The sequence below is a fragment of the Rhinolophus sinicus genome, linkage group LG02 (genome assembly GCF_036562045.2).
Source record: "Rhinolophus sinicus isolate RSC01 linkage group LG02, ASM3656204v1, whole genome shotgun sequence".
Taxonomy (NCBI): Eukaryota; Metazoa; Chordata; class Mammalia; order Chiroptera; family Rhinolophidae; genus Rhinolophus; species Rhinolophus sinicus.
In genome coordinates, this window is record NC_133752.1 from 26735129 (window position 1) to 26761065 (window position 25937).

General features: G+C 36.3%; 1 protein-coding gene across 6 annotated transcripts in view; it reads left to right on the forward strand.

Annotated features, from left to right (window-relative positions):
* Window positions 1-13498: 13498 nt before the first annotated feature.
* The window catches only part of WDR19 (WD repeat domain 19), a 66991-nt gene continuing 54552 nt past the window's right edge, over window positions 13499-25937 (forward strand). For 2 of the 6 annotated variants that reach the window (XM_074322432.1, XM_019741926.2), the window contains exons 1-5: window positions 13499-13630; window positions 16205-16296; window positions 16595-16660; window positions 18908-19033; window positions 23053-23168. In XM_074322432.1, coding sequence (XP_074178533.1) covers window positions 13625-13630; window positions 16205-16296; window positions 16595-16660; window positions 18908-19033; window positions 23053-23168 — 406 coding nt within the window. In that variant the 5' untranslated portion in view covers window positions 13499-13624. Of the gene's footprint in view, window positions 13631-14044; window positions 14216-16204; window positions 16297-16594; window positions 16661-18907; window positions 19034-23052; window positions 23169-25937 lie in introns of those variants that run through there. The other 4 variants (XM_074322424.1, XM_074322417.1, XM_074322431.1 and 1 more) reach the window with 4 other exon arrangements.

Below are 25937 nucleotides of genomic sequence, written 5' to 3' on the forward strand. Positions count from 1 at the left end.
CTCTCAGTGAATTGTTTATTGTTTGCAAAAATACTCTGGGCAGTAGCATTTTATGATAAATCCTTTAAGGTATAAGTTACTAATTTATATCTTAATATAAAATGAGTATAAACTAAATGCTCATCTCTTAAAATACAATGTTGTAGTTAGTGTGTTTTCACATTTTATATCAGGGTAGCCTTTATTTTAGCTGCTTTCTTTAAAAATTGAACAAACTTTTTTTTAGCTAATTTTGAATGCTCATGAAATGTTTCCACATTGTTTCTACTTTGGAAACCAAAAAAACTGAATATTTCTATTCCCAAAACAAAATCCTGTAGTTATTTTACTTGTGTGGCCACTGACAAAATAATAGTTATAGTGACAAATAAATTAATATTTAATATATTCATTATATTATGGATATGAATTCAATTACATTCCTGATAAGGAGAGATCAGCTGTAGAGTACATTTATATATTTAGGGGCAAGGGGAGAAGAGGAAAATGTATAAGAAAAAAACAAAATTCCTAAAGCAGAAACGTTCAGTATGCCATCTCTTGTGGAGGCTTAGACCTGTGATTTGAGAGGAAGTGCTTATATTTATGATCATTCCTTAGAACACTCATCGTCCACTGTCTGGTTCCCTATGCCCACAGTGGAGCCAGACTCATGTTAAAATAAAGGAACTGATTGTCCTCTCTGAGGACCTTCCTTCTTTTATTGGATTCATTAGAAGAACAGTCCCTTTGATTTTCTAACCCACTAGAGTGCCTCTCTAATGAGTTTTATAGTCAATAGGATCCATTTTCCTGAATGCTAGTAAAGAGAACCATTTCTATTCTACTGACAAAGCATTTGCCAAAATATTTATTTTTCTCCTTGCCTAGGGTCTTATAAATCTAGAGGAAAATATGGCTCTTTTTTGTATCCATCATCCAACATTGCTGCTTTGACTTTTACTATTAGTCTCTCCATTGAGATGTCTATCTGGTCTTTATTATAATTGCAATTAATGATCACCTTATGAAAAATAATATTTTCTAATAATTATTGAATGCTTATTATGAACTAGGAACCAAGGTTTTGCATGCATGAATGCAATTAATCTTCACAACAACCTTAGGTAGGTTTTATTGTTATTCTTTTTACAGAGGAGGAAACTGACACACAGAGAGGTTAACCCTAAGATTATATATAGCAAATATATAGCAAGTAAGTGGCAGAGCAGAGATTTTTAATGCAGGCAGTCTGGCTCAGGAGTCCACAAGTATCATTCCTGTTTCTAGTTAGAAAAAGAAAGGTTTCATTTTATGTGGGGAATCATTTATTTTAGTCAAAAGAAAAATGAAGGTTTACACTTTTTAGAAATAAATTTATACCAGTCACACTCCTATCAGAAAATATTGGCTCCTTAGTATTGGGGGGAGATTTTGCTTAAATCTCTTATGGAATTTTATATACATTTTGCTTTAGAGAAGTAAATGTAAGAAAACATGATATATGTTTCAAGTTTCAGAAATACTAGCTCAATTATATGGTATTTTGGGTGACTGAGCTATAAACAAATTTATTCATCAAAAATGAGCTTTATTGCCAACAAATTAGATAATATACATGAAATGGACAAATTTCTAGACACAAGCAAATTACCATAACTGATTTTAAAAAATCTAACCTGACCTATAACAATTAGAGGTTTAATCAATAATTAAAAATTTCCTAAGAAAAAAAGTACAGAATTAGATTCACCATAAATTCTACCAAACATTTAAAGAATTACCACCAGTTCTTCTTAAACTCTTCCCAAAAAGAGGAGAGGAACTAGCACTTTCTAATTCAGTCTATAAGGCCAGCATTATCTTGATACTGAAACCAGACAAAGGCAGATTATACACCCGGACAAACCAAAATTTAATTCAAGAATACAGGGATGGTTCAACATACAAAAATTGATCACTGTACTATAGCACTTTAATAGAATGATGGGAACAACAGCTAGAAGAAACTATGTGACATGAAAATAAAGCTTTTTATTATTAAAAAAATAAAATAAAGAGGAAAATATTTGTACCACGATCATCTCAATTGATAAGAAAAAGCATTTGACAAAAACTAACACCCTTTCATGGTAAAAAACACTCAGCAAACTAGGAAGAGAATTGAATTTCCTCAACCTGTTACAAGGCATTCATGAAAATCCCACAGCTAACAACATACTAAACAGTGCAAGATTGAAATCTTTCCTTCTAAGATCAGAAAGAATGCCCACTTTCACCACTGCTCATCAACATTGTACCAGAAGTTCTAGCCAGAGCATTAATCAAGAAAAAGAAATAAAGGGAATCCCAATTAGAAAGGAAGAAGTAAAACTTTCTCTCTTGGCAGATCATCTCTCATGTATGATCCTATATATTAAAAGTCCTAAAGAATCCACACCAAAGAAAAAAGAACTATTAGAGCTAATAAATTCAGTTATGTTGCAGGACACAAGATCAATATACAAATGTCAGCTGATTTCTATACACTGGAAAAAAATCTAAGAAAGAAATTAAGAAAACAATTATATTTACAATTCTATTGATGCTATTTACAGTAGCATCAAAAAGAATAAAATACTTGGGAATAAATTTAACCAAAGAGATGCAAGGCTTGTATACTGGAAAGTACAAAACATTGCTGAAAGAAATTAAAGAAGAACTATGAGGTTGGACAATTAAGTTCGCGAACTTGTTGCAATGACATTGCTAACCTTTTTTGATATCAGAGGGATTATTCACTATGAATTGGTACCAATTGGACAAACAGTTAACCAAGTTTACTATTGGGAAGGGCCAAAAAGCCTGCATGAAAAAGTTAGACGACCTGAACTTTTCACCAATAATTCATGGCTCTTGCATCACGACAATGCACCAGCTCACAGGGTGCTGTCTGTGAGGGATTTTTTAGCCAGTAAATAAATAACTCACATGAATAACTCCCTACTCACATGATCTGGCCCCCAATGACTTCTTTCTTTACCTGAAGATTAAGGAAATAAAGGAAGACATTTTGATGACATTCAGGACATCAAGGGTAATACGGTGACAGCTCTGATGGCCATTCCAGAAAGAGTTCCAAAATTGCTTTGAAGGGTGGACTAGGTGCTGGCATTGGTGCATAGCTTCCTAAGGGGTATTTTGAAGGTGACTGTAGTGATATTCAGCAATGAGGTATGTAGCACTTTTTCTAGGATGTGTTTGTGAACTTAGTTTTCCAACCTCGTAAATAAATGGAAAGACAGCCCATATTCATAAGTTAATTATGTTAAGATGGCAGTTCTCCCCAAATAAGTCTATAGATTCAAGGCAATCCCCATCAAAAATCCAATGGCCTTTTTTTCTTGATCCTTTTTCTTTTTTTTGCAGAAATGGAAAAGTTGATCCTAAAATTCATATAGAATTGCAAAGGACCCAAAAGAATCAAAACTACCTTGAAAAAAATAATAAAATTAGAAGACACTTTTCCTGATTTTAAAATTTGTTAGAAAGCTACAGTGACCAAAAGGATAAACATATAGGCCAATAGCATAAAATAGAAAATCCAGAAATAGGCTATGGTCAATACACTGTGGTCAACAGATTTTCAACAAGGGTGCCAAGACCATTCAGTGCAGAAAGAATAATCTCTTCAACAAATGGAGGGAGTGGAGAATGACTGCTAAATGAGTAAGGAGTTTCCTTTCGGGATGATGAAAATATTCTGGAGCTAATTAGTGGTAATAGTTACACAACAGAGTGAAGGTATTAAATGTCATTTATGGTAAATTTTATGCATATTTTACAACAATAAAAAGCTTTATTAGGTACATTACAAATTGTTATTTAAATGTCATAACAATAAGTATATAAATATAAATATATATATCTCACTAGGATTTAAACTGCATTTATATTCATCCCAAAGACAAGTTTTCAAAATGTAATTTGTAAGTAAATGAATTTAAATATCTGACAGAAAGGCTCCTTAGATCTTAATTCTCATCTGAGAGTGCTAAACAATGACAAACATAAGGGGAAAGTTACTGGGAGCTCTTCCCCAATGCCTGGTACACAGTAGACATTCCATAAATGTTTGTTGAAAGTCAAGATAGATATTTTTTCATAAACTCTGCATAATATTTGGAATTGTGGGCAATAATGCTTACTCAGGAACAAATATTAAGTGATATATAATTTTACTATGACTAGATTATAAATTTCCATGGACTATTTTTATCTATTTTATTTTGTAATTGGAGTAAAAAAATCAAATGCCATGAAAAATTAAAGCCTACTTTTGGCATTTCATCCTTCTGGATATCAGATACTTTATAGGAATGCACCAACTCTCTCATCAGAGACTCTGCCCTTATTCGTAAGGTCTAAGAAAGTATTTATTTTGTAAGGACCCCTGGGCCTGAGCAACTCTGACACCTTGTGAATCTTGAAGAAATGCAGTATTGGCTGATGTGAGTATTAGCATCATGGCCAGCCTGACTGCCAGCCTATTTTTCCCCAGCCCTGCGTAATTATTTCCTTTGGGCTAATGAGGTGCATCTAGTGAGTGAAATCAGGGAAGCTTGGGAACCATATTCAGTGCCCTCGTTCTTTGCTCAGCCTGAAGTTGGTTCCACTTGATGACATTTCTTTGTGGATAATACACAATTATATTTAATTGAGATATTTTTAAATGGTTTTATATTAGAGAATGAATATTACTTGTATAATGTTTGTGCCTTAAAAATAACTACTATAAGTTGGGAAGGCAAACAGTGACAAAATGACCATTTTATTATGCTGTAAGTGATGGTATGCTCAAGGCATTAAAGCTATTGTGACTAGGCTGTTTCAAAACTAGTCATGTTGTATTTTTCTGAATGAATCCTCCTCAGAAAAAGTCTATTTTCAGCTTTTAAGATAGTAAAAATATTCTACTTGAAATTAAGAAAGAAAATCAGCTCTATGTAAAAAATAGTTTTCCTTAAAGTTATGCCTCTTCATAAATCTACATGATAAACTGAGCAATTCAAAACAGACATGGAATTCTGTGGAAGGAAAGAGATCCTTGCTTAGTGGTAGCTGGAGCGAGGAAGTTAGAGGCTGTCATTCGGAGTTGTCTCTGTGTCAGTGACAAGAATAGCATTACTGTGTTAGAACTTCAGAGAGAGAAAATGGTAAGTAATAAATCTGGCAAAAGCTGACCTACTTATCTGATTCTGTAGTAGAAACTCAGTAGCAAAGCTGCAGAGAGGGACTGGAGGAGTGAGTTAATCCAAATGAGAATTCATTTGTCTCAGAAATTTTCTGATCAAGAAGGCATTGAGCAAAACTGCAGAGAGACTAAAATCTTGTACAATAATAGGTCATAAAACAAAGATGGGCAAAGAATGTTAGTTCCTTAAGAGCACATATTGGGGTATGTTTTTGTACCCCCTGAAGGACTTAGCATTTTATCCACTGTTATATCTTCACATAATAGGCTTTTACTAATTATTGGTTGAATATAAATATAAAATAAACTTGGTCTGTGAGGTGAGTCACCTCAGAGGTATTGGAATGCAGGTTTATAGTATCACAGATTCTAAAACAGCAAAAAGATTCATGAGGTTTCCTTCTTCACATATTGGTGTGAAGGGGTGCAGGTAATGAAATAGGAGATGGTTGTAGAACGTGAGCGTAGAAGAGGAAAAGCCAGAAGATGTTCAGGAAGTGAGGAAGCTGCCATGCAGAGGAAGGAGGGAAATGCCAGCTATTTAGTGTTGTATTCAAATTACGGATGACAGTTATCTCTTTTATCTGTACATGGCTTGAAAATAATACGGAGATTTGCCAGATGGTCATAATAACTGCCAGGGATCCAATCTGCAGGCAGGCCTCCATGTACTCCGTCTACCTGCTCTTCCCTTCTGACCTTATTTAAGTCACCAGATGGGCCACCTAGTATACATATTAACAAAATAGTGTATTTTCTCTTCTCCCAGCAACATCACAACAGATTTTCAAATGTCAATATTTGAGTGGTAGGAAAATGCTACAATAATTTCTCAGTGTTACATAAATCTTTCATAAGAAATAATCATTGCTTACTAGACTTCGTGTGGTGATCACATTGAAAGGTGCACTTGAAACTAATATAATATTGTATACCAACTATACTTACATAATTAAAAAAAAATCACTGCAGTATTCAATAGTGTAGACTGAATATCATCTGACTATCTCTTGATATTCACACCCATCAGATAGAACATTTTGGGATATCCCAGCCAGAACCCAAAGTGCTACAAGAGTTATCACCTCATTGCTTGCACTGCCTAGTTCCCTGATTCTATATCACAACCTCACATTAAGATTGTGTGAAGAACTTTAAAATACCTAAATTCCTGGACTCTCCCCCAGATATGACATCTCAGGGTGTCAGTCCCAGCTAGAACCCAGGTGATCCTAATGTGCAGCCATAACTGAGAACCATTACTGAGGCCAACCTCATGCAATGGTGGTTTATGTTACCCTCAGACTCTGTCACTGATTTACCAACATCTTCTAATCAAGGCCCTCATTTGCTCTAGTCTGAGTGTTTGTGCCCCCCCCCCCCAAATTCATTTGTTGAAATCCTATGCCCCATAAGTTATGGTATTAGTAGATGGGGCTTTTGGCAAGTGCTTAAATTGTGAGGGTAGAACCCTCATGACTGGGGTTAGTGTCTTTTGAAAGAGTCTCCAGAGAGATCCCTTCCACCATGTGAGGATATATGGAGAAGTCTGCGACTCGAAGAGGGTCCTCACTGTACCAGGGTGGCAACCTGATCTCAGATTTCCAGCCTCCAGAACTGTGAGCAATGAATTTTCACTGTTTATAAGCCAGCCAGTTTGTGGTATTTTGTTACAGCAGCTGCACAGACTAAGACAGTGTTACACCAAGAGCAAACTTTTCAAGCACCCTCCAGAGCCATTTATTCACATAATGATGAGACTGCAAGCCATTATCTGTTCAAGTTCCCTGGGGACCTCTATGAGATACTACTTTGCTAGCTTTATTAAGCATGTGCAAGATACTTAATTTATTTTAAAACAATATACTATTTAGAGGTTTTCACTAATTTAGATGAGCATTTGCCAAATTATACCAAATCAATGAGGCTGTATAGTATTTTTGTGGAAGAAATGGAATATTTTTTTTACAAAATTATTTAAGATGATATGTGTACTGGTCTAAAATGAAAAGTAGTTTTTAAAAACATGGACAAAAAGAGGGTAAGTAGTAAATAAGATAGACTATGAACATTAGGATAATTCAGAGGAAGATGTGTGATAACTAAAGTAAGAAAAATGAGATTCCCTTCAACGGTCAGTGCACCCCAAATAATATATTAAGATTTACCGACTACACTTTAAACTGATAATGAAAAAGAACACATTTTCATACATTAGTTCAGTTTAGTCTAATAAGCATTTGTTAAATACCAGTTAAAGAATGCTTATTCACTGACAGCCTAACATAACTTTATATTTTCCTCCTACATTTTTTGGTTGCCTACTTATTGATTGCCACTTCATGTGGTAACAGTTTTCTAGTATTTTCTGTAAACAATAGAATGGTAGACAGGGAATTCACTTTCCTCTAGTATGGTTGATCATAATTTGTTTGTTATTGATAGTTTATAGAAAAGCCTCTTTCAGCTTCACAACTCACTATTGGTAATGTCACGTAGATTTTTAGGGGTGGAGAACACCCACATGGATTTCCTTCATACACGAGCTATTTCTCCTCTACTTTTCCATGCGTCTGTGTTTCCCCTACTTTTAGGAGCTATTCCTATCATGATACAATCCCTAGCCCTGTACCTTTATGTCATGACCTAAGCCAGGACAACCTGCAATAACTTAATTGCACATGAAAGCAGGGGACTGAAAATTGATGACAGATTTGGGCAATTAGCAGCTTATATGAAGTAGAAGGAGTTGGGTCTTGATAAATGTTTAACAATGGACTCTCTGTGGGAAAAAGAATCTCTGATTTGTAGCATTTGCCAATTTCAGTGGTGTAAATACTTCTACCAGGTAACAATTTCAAGTGACCAACATGACATCACTAAATGCAAAGTTGGGAAGAGATACGCACAATGAGGTCTTGTGAACCTGTGCTGTTGGGCTCCAGTGCACCACTGAGAAGAGGGAATGAGCTAGAATGCTTTGGGTTGAGTAAAACAATTGAAAAGTGAATGACTGGGTACTTTTCCAAGAGAAAAATTAGGAATCTAAGAGAGGTCTAATGGGGCTGTAACTTCGTTGATTCACACCCCAAAAGAATAATTTTATCTTATTTCTTTTTAAAGCATCTGAAAAGCAGTTTATTTTTTTTTCCTAGTTACAAAATCTTTTCATCAGCCCCAAAGAAAACGCTATAGCCATTAAGCAGTGTCTCCACATTTCCCCGTTTCCCCTGCTCGTGGCAACCACAAATCTGCATTCTATCTCTATGGATTTACTTATTCTGGACTATTTCATAGAATCATATGATTTGTGACTCTGTGACAGGTTTCTTTCATTTAGCATATTTTCACAATTCATCAATGTTGTAGCATATAATGTATCAACACTTTATTACTTTCCATAGCGGAAGACTATTCCATTGGGTGTGTATACCACAATTAGATTGTCCATTCATGCACATTTGGCCTATTTCCACCTTTGGCTAGTGTGAATAGTGCTGTTATAAATACAAGTATACAAATATTTGAGTACATTTTCAATTCTTTGAGGTATATACCTAGGAGTGGAATTACTCCTAGGGTCATTTGGTAATTCTATGTTTAACTTTTTTTGGAGGACCTGCAAAACTGGCTTCCAAAGCAAGAGTCATTTCACATTCCTGTGCATAGGTTTTTTAAGAGAACTAACTATTTGCCTTCAGAAACAAAACAGGCTATCCATTTGCTTCCTTGGATTTGGCATACTCTAGAATAAATTGATGCTTCTCAACTCTGGCTGTATAATGCAGCCAGAAAGAGAGGGAGAAGAAGGGAGCGGGAGAACAAGAGGGAGAGAAGAGAAGAAGGAGGAGGAGGAGGAGGAGGAGGAGGAGGAGGAGGAGGAGGAGGAGGAGAGAGAGAGAGAATGAAAGAATGAGAAAGAATAAATGAAAAAGAAGAAATGAGAAACAATGAATGAGAAAGAAAGAGAGCAAAAAAGATGGAGCCAGTCTCCATCTTTAAAAATTCTGTTTCAATAAATTTGGGTTGATGCCACCCCAAGTGACCCCCACCCCAAGTAATTCTAATAGCAGATAGGATTGAGAACTACTACTCTATATGAACACAAGGGAAGTAATACAAAAATTTTCCCCTTGAGAAAAAGAATCATTAACTTGTAATAGACCCAGAACTAATTTTAATTTCTCAATTTCCGTGGCTATTTGATTCATAGCCATGTATCTTCAACTAGTCATGCTTGGCATAGAACTGGACAAAAATAATTGGCTTAATGCTGAATATTCAATTTTAAGTTTAAAATTAATGATATATAGTAGCAATTAATAATTTTTAAATGACATTAATATTTTTAGCTACTGATATTAGTTAGAAAACCAAAGGGAAATGTCTTCAATTTAGGATCCCCTTATCAGATATTACCTTTGAATACACTATCTTTCCCTAGTTATTAATTGCTATGCTTATTAGACTTCATTTCTATATGAGTAGGGAATTACTTGTTTCCTTAAATGGCCATCATTTTAAAGTCTGGAAGTCTAAATGATAAAGGCAAAAATATAAGATGATCAAATACTGGCGTTTACTGTAAATGTAGTGTGCAATAAAAAAACTCTATAGTTATATCTCTTTATTTTCAAAACCTGAATTCCATCTAAATTTCCGAACTTTTATCTGTATTTAGCATTAAAGGTCCTTATTTTCCATCCCTAATGCCACGCTATCCCTCTTTCTCTTCACCTTGGAAACTCTTCTCTCTCTCCCTGAAAAAACTTTTTTCTGATATTATAGCAAGTTATGTTATTCATTTTTTTCAGTATCATTTTGACAAGTTTCATGCAATCCTTACCAATGATTCATGAAACATGCTTTTTCATAATGCCATACTTTCCCAAATAAATTATGTTTCTGAAGATTGCTATAACAGATATTTACTTATACTTAAATAAGCAATCGACTTTAAGATGTATAGCTTTAAAAATTAATAGCTCTGTGCACTCTGGAATTACCCTCTTCCACAGGTTGTATAATGGCTTGAATAACTCTTCAATGAATCTCTCCTAAACAAGCTGACACCAGATCCTTTCATGTTCTGGTTCTTAAATTTTAGAATGGGAAGCTGGATTTCCCTTCTTTCCCAAATACGGTATTACAAAAGATTTTGCATTCAGGTAAGCACACAGACACTTCCAAACAATACAAATATTTCCCAAAGACTACCACAAAGAAAAATATTTCCATTAATTTTTAAGCTCCATTACAGATAAGAAAAGCGAAGCTGATAATTATCACTACAATGGCAACCATATTAAAATATGTAAATGTGTCAAATTAACATTTGTTAATTTGTACACCTTACACGATGTTATACCAGATACATTTCAATTAAAAAGAATAGTGAAACAGAGGAAGTTAAGTACATTATCTAAGTTACTAAGTGGTTATTACTGGGTCAAATCACGTTGTCTACATCTTCCACTGTACTTCATCACCTCTAAAATCCTTTTTTGTGTTATCCGCCTATTGAAATCCTACCAATTCTGTCAACCTAATGCGAAAAACAAGAATAATAAAAAACAGAAAACCAGGCATTAGTTAGGATCCCTGATTTATATAAAATAACAAATGCTTCTTGCAGCTTAAAAATAAGTTGAAAAGTGACTTTCAGAAGACATATCCTAGGAAAAGATTAGTTACTTTGTAAACTAAATGTAAAAAACATATAGACTGTTTTTAGTATAACACATATGACAAAAAGCAAAGGGGATTTAGGAAACAATTACTAGAGATCAGTGTAATCCACAGATGGACATAATCAGCATAGCCTGGGAACATGTTAGAAAGGCAAATTCTCCAGAAGCACCCCAGAACTGCTAACTCAGAGACTCTGGGGATGGGGCTGGCAATTTGTGTTCACCAGACCTTCCAGATGATCTTATTACACACTAAACATATCAGATACACACTGAAGTCAGAGAACCAATGATCTAAATGATTTAGCCCAAAAGCAACAGAAGGGAGTTGAAGAAGGAAGAGATGACTTACTTGGTCTGGGAAAACTAAAAATAATTTTATTAAGATTGTTGCTTTTCTATTGCTCAGGACTGAGCAGCCTAATAAATGTGTTGTATTTACTATCTGACCTAAATAAATGTGTTGAATTCACACACATACCATAATTATGAATACACAGTAAAACTGGCATATAAAGGGGCAAAAACTGGAAATAGGCCCAAAAGAAAAATGTGTTGATAACAAGATTTTGTTTTTTTTCTCTTTCTTTTTAAATAATTTAATTTTCCCTAAAATCAAATTAGGTAGGTACTGTCCCATTTTAGATTTGTGTGCACAGATTCAGAGGAGAAAATTTGCTCAAGGTCAAAGAACTAATAAATGCCATGAACAAGTTTAAACTGGGGGTTTATGACCAAGTTCAATTCATTATTACACTATGCAGTCCTTAAGAGAATCATATTTTACAATGGAAAAGCATTTAAATTTATAAACATATTATAAGGCTATGCACACACAAAAAAACCCCTGAAAAATCCAAATGTGTTTAATACTCATATTTAAAGGTTAAATGTGCAATGGCCATGACCTACCAGTTTTGTTTAGTAAATAGGTTATTAAGAAAAGTATGTTCACAAGTCTTAAAAATTTCTAAGCCAATTTCCTGAAAATATGTTAAATTGATCATATTATTATGTAATTTCATTTAACTTGAGGTAAAAGTGAATGTTAAAAATGAAAAGATAACAGCATAATTTTATAATACAATAAATAACAATGGGTACAATGTATCAGTAAGTTCTAGCTTTCCTAAATGGATGTCCATTCTTGCCAATAAAAGGAAATAAAGACCATCCAGACTGGCAAGTAAGATGTCATAATACTTAATATAAAAAATTTGCAGATGTCATAATATTGAATATAGAAAATTCCAAGGAATCCACTAAAAACTCTTATAACAAATAAATGAGCAAGTTTGCAAGATATAAGTTCAATATACAAAAATCAATTACACTTCTCTACACTGGAAATAAACAATCCAAAAATGAAAAAGTTTAAAATTTATGTATAATAGTATCAAAAATAAAACAAAATACCAAAGAATAAATTAACAAAATAAGTAAATGATTTGTCCACTGAAAATTACAAAATTTGTTTAAAGAAATGTAAAAAGAAAATAAATGTAAAGATATACCACATTCATAGGTGTGGGGACTGAGTCCCAGAGAGCAGTTTCCAGGCTCTCCACCTCGCGTGGAAAGGGGCTTGCTGGCTCTGGTAGCAGATGGCCATCAGTTGTGACTAGTTGGCCATCAGCTGTAATCAGTTAGCCATTAACCACTTATATAACTGCCATGGCTATGCCAGCAAGAGTGGATTGCAGTTAGAAAGGGGTTGGTTGGCAAAGAGCTGACGGCAGGCTGCGGGTTCTGTGGCTCCTGCTTCCTGTATCTCCAACCCAGCTGCCAGTGAGAATATAGTGGTATGACTCCCCTTTTATGGCTCTAGTTCGTGTGTCTTTTGGCCTCACCACATCCTGTGTTCTTATCCGGTGAGCAGGACCAGAGGCCCTGCATGACAATAGGTCAGACATTTTTACCCCAACCTTAGGGGGAAGGCATAGTCTTCCACCATTAAGCTTGATGTTAATTAGTTATGTGTTTTTTTTGTAGGTCTTTCTCATTTTGAGGAGGTTACTTTCCATTTCTAGTTTGTTTTTATCATTAATGCGCGTTGAATTTTTAAGGGTATGGGATTTTGTCAAGTGCTTTTTCTCCGTCTATTAATGTGACCATGTATTTTTGTGATCCATTATTCTATGCCACTCAAACTGGTTCTTAAGAGCTCATTTTTCCCTGCCAACTTTAGCTGGCCAATTTAGTGGGCCTATTAAGACCTTGGAATAGACTGCCTTTCACATCTCATTCTTTCTAGCCCAGAAACCTGGAGGAAAAAAAAGATGATACTCATCCAAGCCCTCTTTGCATGTACTAAGACTATTTACCCTATGAGCCAATTCCCGCTTTGTGCCAACATTTCTTTTCCAGTCACCCTCGGCTTTTTACTAGCCATGGACCGAAATTTACGCAGGCGCCTTTCACAGAGCCCGCCTTACGCGGGCGAAGTCTCCATGTCTTATCCAATCAGAGCCCGACAGGAAACCGAGGCGCAGCAAAGACTCGCAAAGCTCGCGTCTCTAGGCCTTGCTTCGCTGGCGTCACGTGATCACCGTGCCCGCCTTCCGCTCCGGAGCACCTTATGAGGCACCTCCCTTCAGCTGGTGCTCACTGATTGGTCACTGCTAGCGTGGTCTCCTGGGTGACGAGAACGCGTTAGCCGTTTTGGAGGAGAACATGTACGCCTGCGCTCTTGCTAGATTGCGAGGCCCGCGGAGCCTTTGAGATGAAGGTAAGTAACTTACAAACCCCCCGAGGGCGGGAAGGCGGGACCACTAGCCCTTCCCAGCCGGCGGAGCATCCCTTAGACGATTAGGGCTAATGGCCCCGTCCCTCATTCTTAGTGCTGAAGGGAACGGAGTGACCAGGGAGGACGAAATGGGGACGAAGTTGAAGGAGCGAGGGGAAAGGAAAGAAAATAGAGAAAGTGGAGAGGAAGGCCTATTATTTCTGGAATCGCGACCGGAGTTGAAACAATGTGGGAGGAGGGAACGCCGCCACGGTCGGAAACGAGCCGACTGGATCTGAAGAGACCCCGAATTTCGCCCGGCAGAGGAACCGGTCCAGTGACAGCGTCGGCAGGGTCGCGGTGAAATGGACTTATCCGGGTGCCAGGAGCTGCCTCATTTCTTACAGCGAAACCCCTGGCAAGCCGCGCAACTGCCCAGCGCCCTAAAAAGAGTGAAAAGACTCTGAAAGAATAATCTGTAATTGTATTGCTTGTGATTGGTCCTATTTTCAGATCTCCTGGTGGCGAATGTATATTATTCACGGAGAAATCTGCACACGCAAGTTTAGACGGTCAAGAGTGTCATCTGTACGCAGTGTTTCTAGGTTTGGGCTTCTCATGAACACCACTCCCGGTCCACTGGCCAAAGCTCCCTTTACCTGTCCGCTTTACCACAGCAATACCTCCCTGCCTTGATCTTGCAAAGAAATGGAAAGCTCAATTTAAAAATTATTTTCTACGTCCTAATGCTTCCTTGTGGCTATTAGTGTGGAAATTGGAGCTGACAGAATCATAACTCACATTTCTGAAGCTCTTCACAACTTTCGAAGTTATCATACGTGAGGAGATATTATTCCTGGTTTACAGTTGAGAATTCTGTGCTGAGGCAATTTAAACGACTTGCTTTAAGTCCTATAGCTAATAAATAGCAAAATTTAAACCTTGGTTTTACGGTTGTGAAGCTAGTACCATTTCCACTGTACTATATATGGAACATCTATATAGCTCTTTTGAAGGAAAATAATGTATAAGATAACAGCTAGGGAAAGTCTACCATTAAGCTAATGAAATTCAAGTTTAAGGATCCCTTACTTGCATGAAGGGGTTCCAGGGCAGTGTGGTCACAAAATTGCAAAAGTAAGATGCTTTTATACACTTTTTTTTCTTTAAGGGTGTCTTCCTGCTCCAGGAAATTGGATGCACCTGTGATTATAGCACAGCTCTGTTTTCAATAGAGGTGGATTTCATCTCTTTAATTTACAAAATGCCTATTGATTGATGGTTAATTTTGAGCATGGGAATAATTGCCACTCAGACTATCAAGCCATTTGTAGTATGTAAACTTAGTATGCCTAGATATGGGCATCACTGTTTAATCTGTAATTTAACCTAATATTAAAATCTAATTTTTTTTTCATTCAAGCTCTATGTTCCTAGATGCTCTAGATCAGCACTGTTGGATATAAATATGTGAGCTAATGTAATTAAAATTTTTTAGTAGCAATATTAATATATTTTTAAAGAAACATGTAAAATTTGTTTTCATAATATATTTTACCCGGTAAATCCAAAATATTATCATTTCAACATGTAATCAATATAAAAAATTACCAGAGATAGTTTGCCTTCGCTCTTTCATAGTCTTTGAAATTTGATATGTATTTTATATTTACAGCACATTTAAATTTGGTCTACCCACATTTCAAGTCTGCAACAAAATTTCAAGTCTACATGTGGTTTGTGGCTTCCATAACCACAGTTCTAGATTGTTGAAGTGAAAAGAATGATTTTTCAATTGATACGTTGTCCACCCAATAGCCAAATTAAACACTTAATCATGAAGTAAATATAACGATTTGGTAAATGAAGAAAATAATTTTGAAGGAAGTGTATACATTTTGTATTTCTATCATGGTTAAGATTCTTTAAATGGCAATTTTGTTAAATTTAATCTCCAAAAATCCATGCACTGATAATTAGCTAAATTCAAGTTTAAGTTATTTTACTCTTTAACATTTATAAAACATAAAAATTATACATTTTATTTTAAAGAGCACTTTTTAAAAAAAATTTTTATTGGGGAACAGTGTGTTTCTCCAGGGCCCATCAGCTCCAAACCATTTTCCCTCAATCTAGCTGTGGAGGGCGCGGCGCAGCTCAGCTCCAAGTCCAGTCCCCATTTTCAGTCTTTAGTTGCAGGGGGCGCAGCCATCCCCTGCGGAAATTGAATTGGCAACTTCTTGTTCAGAGCTCCCGCTCTAACAAACTGAGCTATCCGGCCGCCCTGAAAATTATACATTTTTATAAAATTAATATTCAAAAACTTTCAAAAGCAAGAAGGTTTTGTAATAAACTTTCCCCTATATATTGAGGTCCGTATTCTACCAACCAGATTTTGATTTGTTTGTTTGTTGTATTGATTGATTGATTCATTAATGGTTTTGTTATATTGTTGACTTCTTTTGGATAAACTCTAACATAAGCCTTCACCATCCTGAGTCCTACTGTTTCCATGATCGTATTTTGACATCTTTTCTAACCAACCCTTAATTGTATGTTTTCAAATATTTTTTTTAGCGTGTTTTCTCACTGCTGGAAAAGACTTGGCTTGGAGCACCTATCCAATTTACCTGGCAAAAAACGTCAGGAAATTACCTTGCAATAACAGGGTAAGAAACCAGTGAATGTTTTAAATAAATCATCCTCACTCCAAATGGTTGTATGCCCACATAACTACACCATCTATTCAGGTAGAAGTTGTGAGATGGTGGTATGGTGGGAAAAGTAATATATTTATCTTCATTAGCATCAGAGTTTATAGAACCTTTCCCCTGGTAATAGCTTTTTAGATACAAATTATGAAACTAGGATGAGAGAACACTGAAAGCACTTGTATGGCAGCTAAATTTTTTATATACGTAGATAAATTTAAAATATTTAAATCATATTTTTGTGTTTTACTTTTAGAGCTGATCATACTGTAAAAATCTTTGATCGCCATGGTCAAAAAAGAAGTGAAATTAACTTACCTGGGTAAGTATAACAGTAGATCAAAAACTTTCGAACTTTGTTGCCTAAAAGATAAATTATTGTCTTAGAACCAAAATCAAATAGAATTATATAACATGTACAACCTGTATCTCCTCTTTTTCTCCATTGGCAAAGGTTTTTTTTTTTTTAAATACCATAAGTAGTTAATGAAATACATAGATAGCATATGAGTTAAAGAGTTTATATAAACACCCATTCATTCACAGGGAAGCTTAAAGGCAAGATTATAAATGAGTTCATATGAAAGAATTCTAATTATAAACACGCCTTAGATGTGTACAGGCAGAAAAGATAAATCTGTGTCACTGTAATATCTCCACTCTAATAAATTGGAAAAGTTACTTCCACATAATTCAAATTCATAAAGGACAAAGACTTTATTTATATTCAGGAAATCATTCTAGATTACACTAAGCATAACTTAAGCATTTCTAATGATTCAGTGTCACCATTACCTGTATTGTAATAGTTACTTTTACTGATAGTCTATGGTTAAGATGTGTAGAGGCTCTCACCTAAATTATGGTCTTATGCTACCATGCTTTTAAAATTCATGCCTGTTTTCTATAGTCTATTGCTACCCTCTCTGCAAATCAGGTTTCACTTCTCTCTGTCTCTAATAGCCTTTCCTACCTCCTGCTCTGCCCCCACCCACCTCGTGCCACCATTTTGACATTTTCCATTGCTCTCTTAATTGTTGCCTCTGTTTTCTATATTCTGGGAAACAGGTTGAGGTAGTTATAATTATGTCTAAAAAAAGCAACAAGGCACTGAGTAAACTTTTTTTTAGTCAATTGTGTGAGTGTTTCTTACACGAGCTGTATGACATCTATTTTGGTTATACAATGGCCTTATTTATTTATTTATTTTTTACTTCTGAATTCTTTAACCATTATATATTGTCCTTAATTGGCAGGTGATTTTTTATCAACAATTTGAAAGCTTCCCTCTTTCATATCCCCCAAACCTCTGAGAACATTACAGAAAATTAAGATCCCTACACAGATTTTAACAGTTTGAAGAATAAAATAAATAACTGAAGTAATTCCCAGCCATCTTAAATGTAAATCTATGCAAGAACAAAGAGTCTCAAAATGAAAAATAGCATCAGAGAAGAAAGGTTAATCCTCAAGGAAGTTTTTAAATTATAATAAACATTTTGGAATAATTTTGGACAGTGAAAAACATGTTAAACAGAGCATTTCCTACGTGCAACTATTTTGTCATCTTAATTAAATCACTCTTCTTATTCCATTAAGATACAGAATGAAAATAACATTTCTTACCACTTCAGAATTGAGTTTTTCCATTGTTTGCCATCCTACATCTACCCAGCCTTGATCTATTTTATACACAATTTATCTAAATATAACTTCATTTCTTATCACTACCTTCTTTTTCTCTGTAAATCTAAAATAACCTTTTAAAACTTGATCGTATTAACCTCTTGATTCCAGATGGGATTCATTTGTAGTGATGCTCAATGAGTGTATTTTACCAAAAGGCCAGGTTCCTTAGAGGATCCAAGAAAATCTGCTAACTTATTAGGTATAACTATATTTAATATAGTATATGAAAATTACATTTAAAAAAGAATTTCAATTTCTTCCATCACCTCAACAATAACAAAAATTGTAGGTCAATATTATTCAAGCAGTGAATAGTGAGGTTGTGGGGACAGAGCCAGGAGTGCAGTTTCCAGGCTCTCGGCCTCACATAGAAAGGTGCTGGCTCAGGTAGTAAATGGCCATCAACTGTGATTGGATGGCCATCAGCTGTGGCTAGTTGGCCATCAACTGTAACCAGTGAGCCATTGGCCACTAATATAATTGCTGTGGCTACGCTAGCAGAAAAATGGGGGCTGGCAAGAAGATGGTGGCTGAGCCTGCAAGCGGCGCAATGAGGGTTGAGAATTGTGTGGCTCCTGTTTCGTTTCTCCAACCCAGCTGCCAGCGAGAATATAATAGTATGACTCCCCTACCTATGGCTCCGTGGGTGTTCCTTTTCGGCCTCACCATGTCCTGCGTTCTTATGTGGGGAGTGGGAGCTGAAACCCCGTTGACGCCCTGCACGACAGAGGTGTATTTCTTACTTTAGAAAGTTTATGGTCTCTTCAAAACATCTTGAATGATCTTGTTATAGACAAAAATCACAAATTAGTGAGTATTTAAGTTTCTTTCCTTTACTTACAAAATATGTATAATGATGTTTTGCTCTTTTTAAAAAAAGTAACTGTGTTGCTATGGATTGGGATAAAGATGGAGACATCCTAGCAGTGATTGCTGAGAAATCTAGTTGCATTTATCTATGGGATGCCAACACAAATAAAACCAACCAGTTAGACAGTGGCATGAGGTAAGGATAACTTTTATTTTTAAATCTTTACTTAGAAGATTCACTTAGAAATATGAGTATTTGTAGGTTTGATGCTAATAGTAATTACTACTTTCATTATAAAGATGTATTGATGAATTATTTTCTTATAAAAGAAAAAGTTCACTTCTTTTTTTGTTACATATAATTCTGTAGATTTTGCCCATTAATTAGAATATAATTATTACAATTGTAAAATATAAATACCTTCTTAAAAAGTTATTTTTGATAAAGCAGGCTAAAAAATCCAAAGATGAGGCAAAACATATTTGGGAAAATCTGGAGATGGAATTGGCTGCAGCAGTGGCGGGATATGTGGTTCTAATGATGCAATCAAGCCCCTGTCTTTCCTCCATCTCCCAGCTCTTCCTTTCTCTTTATTGACTCCATTCTAAGTCAGACTCTCTTCACGGCTACTGGCAGCTATTGGCTTATATTATTATTTACAACAAGTTATGCCAGAGAAAAGAGCACACCCCCTTCACATCACTTGTATCCACTCAGTTCTTCAAAAGGTCTCTTAGTTGAATAGGTAGGGCTCTGGGATTGGTGGGGCCCAGGGCCCCACCAAGTGAAGAGTGGGGTAAGGCTGGGCACTTCTCAAGTGGAAAAAGTCCTGGGCAGACAGAATAAATTACAGATCTCTACTAAAATAGAAACCATTTTCCCATATGGAAAAGAAAAACTTGTCAGTATTTACAACTAAAACTTTGCAATTTTGACCTTTGACAAGTTTCTTAACCTCTCTCAAAGCCTCAAGCTTTTCATCTGTATGAAAATGGATATGATAATATCTGCCTCATGGCATCATGCGGCCACCAGGTGGGCAGGAAGAGATCACACATATTCCTAAAGATTAAACTGTAAGTTCCCAGTTTATTGATCAAGGTATATAACTGGACCCAGAGGAAGCAAGATGGCCATGCAGAACAGGACCAGATGTAACCTTAGCAGTTTCCCTTGACCTGCTGAAGTGATGCCCGAGGCGTGTAGCCACAGGTGATACTGACTGCCCAGAGTAAAGTCTTGCTGGGTCTAAGAGCCTTCATTTCTTGCCTTCCTTTTACTCTTTGGGTATATATCACTTTTCAAAAAGATTTTACACACACTGTGTGCTTCCATTCAAGAGAATGTTTATAAATAGCAAATACTGGCTCTTGAACCAAATTCAAGGCCACATCCTCACCCAGAGAAAAATGCATAATTGATCAATCCCAGGTGTTTCCAACTGGTATATGTCTGTTCCCTCTGTCTTCCCATAAATCCATTTCCTCACATCAGATCAGAATTGTTATGTTTAATTGGATGTCTTGGCCAGGCATTGAAATTAAGAACTGAGTGAATAATGGTAGATGCTCTAGTAATTATCATTAAGGTAAAATTAACAGTGTTTTACTATTAAAATTAATATTTAATGTTTAAGTGACTTCCGTATATACAAAGGTATACTCACTACTCAATCTATTATACTAAGATAGCTAAAATTTTAATATCGTTTTTTCTTAAACTTATTTTGCAAACTTAAATTTCTTTTAAACCACTTAAATTCCATTTACAAATTTAATTGGAATTGATTCTTTTCAGCACTTCAAATGCATTAAATAATACATTAAACATCTTCAAATGCAATTATTACAAAACTTACTACAATGCCACTTAACTATCTTAAATTATTTTGTTAATACAACGTGTTGAATTTATTTCTTCATTTTTATTAGGTGCATTTTTATATCCTCTTAAGATTATGGTAGTACTTGCCTTGACCCTACCTAGGCTTACAGCAGTTATGCACCTGGGATACAGCAGTCTTTCCACAGAAAACTCTCTACAGCATCTGGTTCATCCAGCAGTTGATTCTTGGTTGGATCATGGGACACAGGTGCTTCTCCAAGGCCATTCAGACCAGAGCACGAGGCTTCCTGCTCCGCATCTTTTGATTGCTCTTCAGTTGTCATATCAGCAAAACTTTCTTTCTAAAGCCCGTGCCTGTCACATAGGTTGCTTTTTTTTTTTTTTTGGTAGCCAGGTGCATTTCCCTAGAATAATGTATTCTTTAAGTTTTGCTTGGTCAGAAATACATGTTGTTATTATTTATTGGCCTGCTCTATTATTAACATTATTGGAAACTTATGTATGCCTTAGTATCTTCTAATTTGTAGGGCCTCCTAGAGGCCTTATTCCTAAGAGAAGAGAGTTGGAGTCTGTTCAATTAGCTCTTTTGAGGACGTTTGATAAATTGGTCTTCTTGGAATATACTATTTAACCCTCTTTCTAGTTGGTCGTTGTGTGACTGTTAGTAAACTATTGGATGGACTAATGTTAAACCACTCTTGTTATACGTCAGCACCGTTGCTGATCAGACCTTGTTCTTGTGATGTAGTTCCTCTTTTCTGGTACTATTTAATCACTCACAATTCTTCTTATTCATGTTTTCTGAGCAGCAGACTCCAAAACAGGGTTAAATGTATGAGATTTATTATAGCAAATGCCTGTGAGGGAACACAGAGGGTAAAGAAGAGGCTAGAAGAACCATCAGGCCATAATGCATGTCTGAGCCTTGGGAAGGAGAGAAGGAAGGAAAAAAGGTTGGGTAGAAACATCTTAGATGTTTCTGCAGCCCATTCTAAGAAAGTTCAACTAGGCTGTCAAGAGATTTTAAGCCATAGTTAACTATCAAAGGAGTCCTGTATCTCCCAGGAACGGGCCTCAGCGCTATTTCTGCCCTGCTCAGTCATTGCCTGGGCACAGCTCATGGGAAGGCGTGGCCTCAGGACCCGGAGACGATGGATTCCAATGCTTGCTGCTGGGGCCTTGGTCAGTTACACTTTCCATAGCTGGAGATCTGAGAGGCACATTCTCCCAACTGCCACCCCGACTTAAACAAATAGAGAAAAATGCATCTTTTATAAAATAAACACTTAATAGAAGAAACATAGCATCCTGGTATACAATACTTCTTATAAAAATTAATTTTTTAACTAAATATTTTATTACATTCACTTATTACCACTACTCATATGCCTGAAGTGAATTATTGTCTTCCAAGTATCATCATGGTTTTGTGGCCTTTCACAAACTCAACTTGTTTCAATTAAATACATAATTTTTAATGCTCAAATTCTCCTGATTTAGCCAGAGGAAACCCCTTTAAGCTTACGCTTTTGTCCTTACATTAGTGCCCTCAACATTCTTGAAAGCAGTGTTGCTTTCTGAGAACAGTCTGTCAGTGGTTCTCCAAGTTCAGCTGCATCAGATTTAATAAGCTGGAGAGCTTATTAAATCAAATAGCCGGGCGCCACCGCAGGAGTTTCTCATTCCGTAGGACTGGGGTGGGATCAGAGAACTGGCATTTCAAAACAAGTTCCCAGGTCCTGGGATTGCATTTTCAGAACCACTTTTCTAGACCCATTATGATTTCTTTCCTCAACATATGGAATGAGCTACTCACCAAGGAGTCCTGATTTCCTTTAGTAGGGAATTGTATTCTGTGAGTCCTAGGACGCACATGAGAACTGGTGGTAGGCAAACACGTTTTGACCTCCTTTTGAGCTACTCGTAATAGTGACAGAGTTGGAAAGGGTATGTTCTTTATGGATTCCCAGTGATTTTTCCAATATATATCATGTTATTGGGCCCTACTTTTTTTTTTAAAGCACAGGTGTCATCATTCATTAAGATTTTTGCCACATTTAGAGTTATGGCTATCATTAGTAGACAATTAATAACTACATTTCATCATGAGTCATCTCATAATATTGAGGTTCCATCATGACTGAAGTCTGTATTCATTATGCATTTGTGTTGCAGCCTAACTGACTGTAAGATCATCTTATAGTGTCTCCATTATTTGTTTAGCACTTAGTCTTTGTCCTCAAGCATTAAGTTGTAATTTTGTACTTCAGCTTCTAAGGTATTAAAATTATTTGTGAAGTACTTTCTAAAAGAAGTATTTAGAAGTTATGATTGTGAATTGTTTAGTAATTTATATCTTACTGTTACAGGGATCAAATGTCTTTCCTTCTTTGGTCAAAAATTGGAAGTTTTCTGGCTGTTGGAACTGTTAAAGGAAATTTGCTTATTTATAATCGTCAGACATCTCGAAAGATTCCTGTTCTTGGTAGGTTATAGATGGAAACACTGCTAAATATTTGAGATGCTTTACATAAATGTAAATTTTACTGCCCCTGACTTCCTGATATTGCAAGGGAAATTTTGTAGTATTAAGATTCCCCTGGTCATGCCTCACATCTGGCTAAACTAGAATATCCTTCTTCACTGCCTACTAAGATTTCCCAGGCTACATACAGTAGGTTGCTCTAAAGTCAAGGTCAGCCTGTGCTTTTGGTCACCAGTGCATTAACAACATGGCTTCCATCTATCCCTTTCTCACCCAAATTTTCCCTCTGGATATAGAATAGCTTGTATGAGTATCAACACATTAATGCATGGGCTAAAACACTTGGTGACTGCTTGGACAGAGTATATCTAGATTCCTAATTCTGACCCCTTATTCTCTTCAAATACCAGTTTATCTGGGTGTGGACTATGAGTTATATTTTCCTCAGGGTATACGACTAGAGGGCGTTTGTTCCTTACTTGACCTTGGTTCAGTCTCTTTGATTATCTCAACCTCTGGTCACTTAGCATCTATCTGCCTTCTGAATACACAAGAAGAAATAGTATTGATTCTTTTCAATTATTGTAACATCATGCTGGTGAATGGTGAAATTCGTGGGTTTAATTACATCCAGATAGCCAGAAAAAGTATAATTTACTGCTAATGAAGGCGTACTTAGGAAAGTACCTTTCAATTAAGGACACTTAATCCAAATTATTTTCATATATTGTGTGTGTGTGTGTGTGTGTGTGTGTGTATGTGTGTATACATATATATAAAAAATCTTAATATTTTGACTTCTGATATTGCAAGGGAGTCAGCTAAACAGTAATGTCATTGACCATTTGAAAATTAAGCTAAAATGTTTTTGAGTTACAAAAATCAGCTTTCACCATATGAATATGTTTGTCTCTTTGACTTCAGTTAGGCATTTTCTATATCCTACTTCATCTGCAGGTATGTCCTACTAGTTAACTGATAGGGCCCAGAAATTTTGACACTTATAATTTGTCAAAGTATGATTATTTTATGTCAGGTATTTGTCCTATGTATGTGAACTATGAGTTAAATGACTCAGTAAAAGACCCAGAATACTGTAAATAGGCACAAAATGTGTTTATTATTATTGATGCTAAGGCTAATCTGAATTCTGAGCACTGGAAGCAAAAGGGCCGTAAGGTATATAGGAAGAAGGAGGAAGAAGAGTTTCTTCTCACTCTCTTGGGCATAGAAAGAAGTGTGTCTTCGGCATCTTCCCTCTTCTCTTCGTGTACTCCCGTTTCCCGTCCTAACGCTCGTCTCTTCGGATATCCAGTTCCAGTGTGCCACCCAGGTCCCTGACGTTGTGATCTGCAAAATCTATATCCCAGTCTTTTCTCTGACTGTTCCCTTCACTTTCCTGCTTTGGTGTCCTGATTTGAAATACTGTCTGTATCCTGACAACTACCATATGTATCTCTTCCAGACTCGACTCATACATCCAAACACTCAGCCTATTTGATGAGGTGTCTAGTAAACACTTCAAATTTATTGTCTCCCAGACTCTTTTGACCCACAGCTTTCCCTCTTATCATTGATGACATTCCATCCTTTTAGATCTTCAGGCCAAACCTTAGCATCGTCCTTGACTTTTCTCTTCCTCATACCCTGCATAACTAATCTGCTGGAAAATCTTGTATGATCTACCTTCAGATATCTCTAGAATCAAACCTGTTCTCACCACCTCTACTGCTGCAGCCGTGGGTCAAACATCTTTCATCTGATTTTCTGCAATCTCTTAACTGGCCTCTCTGCTTCAACTCTTGCCCCACTATGGAATATTCTCAGCCTGGCAGCCAGAATGAGCCTTCTGCCCAGAACTCTGCAGTGGCTCTCCATCTTACCCATTATCAAAGCCAAAGTCCTCACAATGGCCAGCCAAGCCCTGCACATCCTGGTTTCTGCAAACTCTGACTTCACGTCATACTCGTCTGTCCTCCATTCCTCTACTCGCCATGCTGTCGTACTTGCTGAGCCTCTAACACACCAGGCACACTCCTATCTCAGGATCTACTCACTCAACGACTATTTAGAACCTGCTTTCTGCATATAGGTGCTGTATTAGGCTCTAGAAGGAGTGTAAAGAATAAAATGAATGTGGTCTCTGCTCTCAGTAGCAGCTCAAGTAGCTGTCACTTCTGTAGTACTTCCTACATGCCTGACACTCTTCTAAGTGCTTTAACTCGTTAGGTCCTCAGCTTTATGAGACAGCTCTTACCATTATCCCCAATTTATGGATGATGTGACTAAGGAATAACAAAGTTAAGTAACTTAGGGTTTTGCTGTAAGTGATGGAGCCACTTATTCAGATATAGGCAGTCTGCCTCCAGAATCTGTATATTAACCTTGGAGCTCTTGAGTAGTTATCTATCCCAGGACCTTCGACAAATGCCCACAGTATCAAGCATGCGATTTCCGGACCCCCAAAGTGTGATTTTTTTTTTTTGCACTGGCTAGATTGCTCAATAAAAAAGCGTCCTGATATTAGTGGTTATCTAACAGCACTCTAGCTAAGTGACTCAGTACATAACACAAGTCTCACTAAGGAGCATTCATATTTGTACCTCAGTGTTATCATGAATCATTATGCGTCCTTTAGTTACACGTGAATAGTCTAAACTGCGATTGTAGAGTCCACCACACAATGAGACTGAATATCGAAATGATGACTTCAGTGCTTTGGGAGTTACTTAAGGTATCATTACAGGTTTGTTGATGTGGTAAATGAAC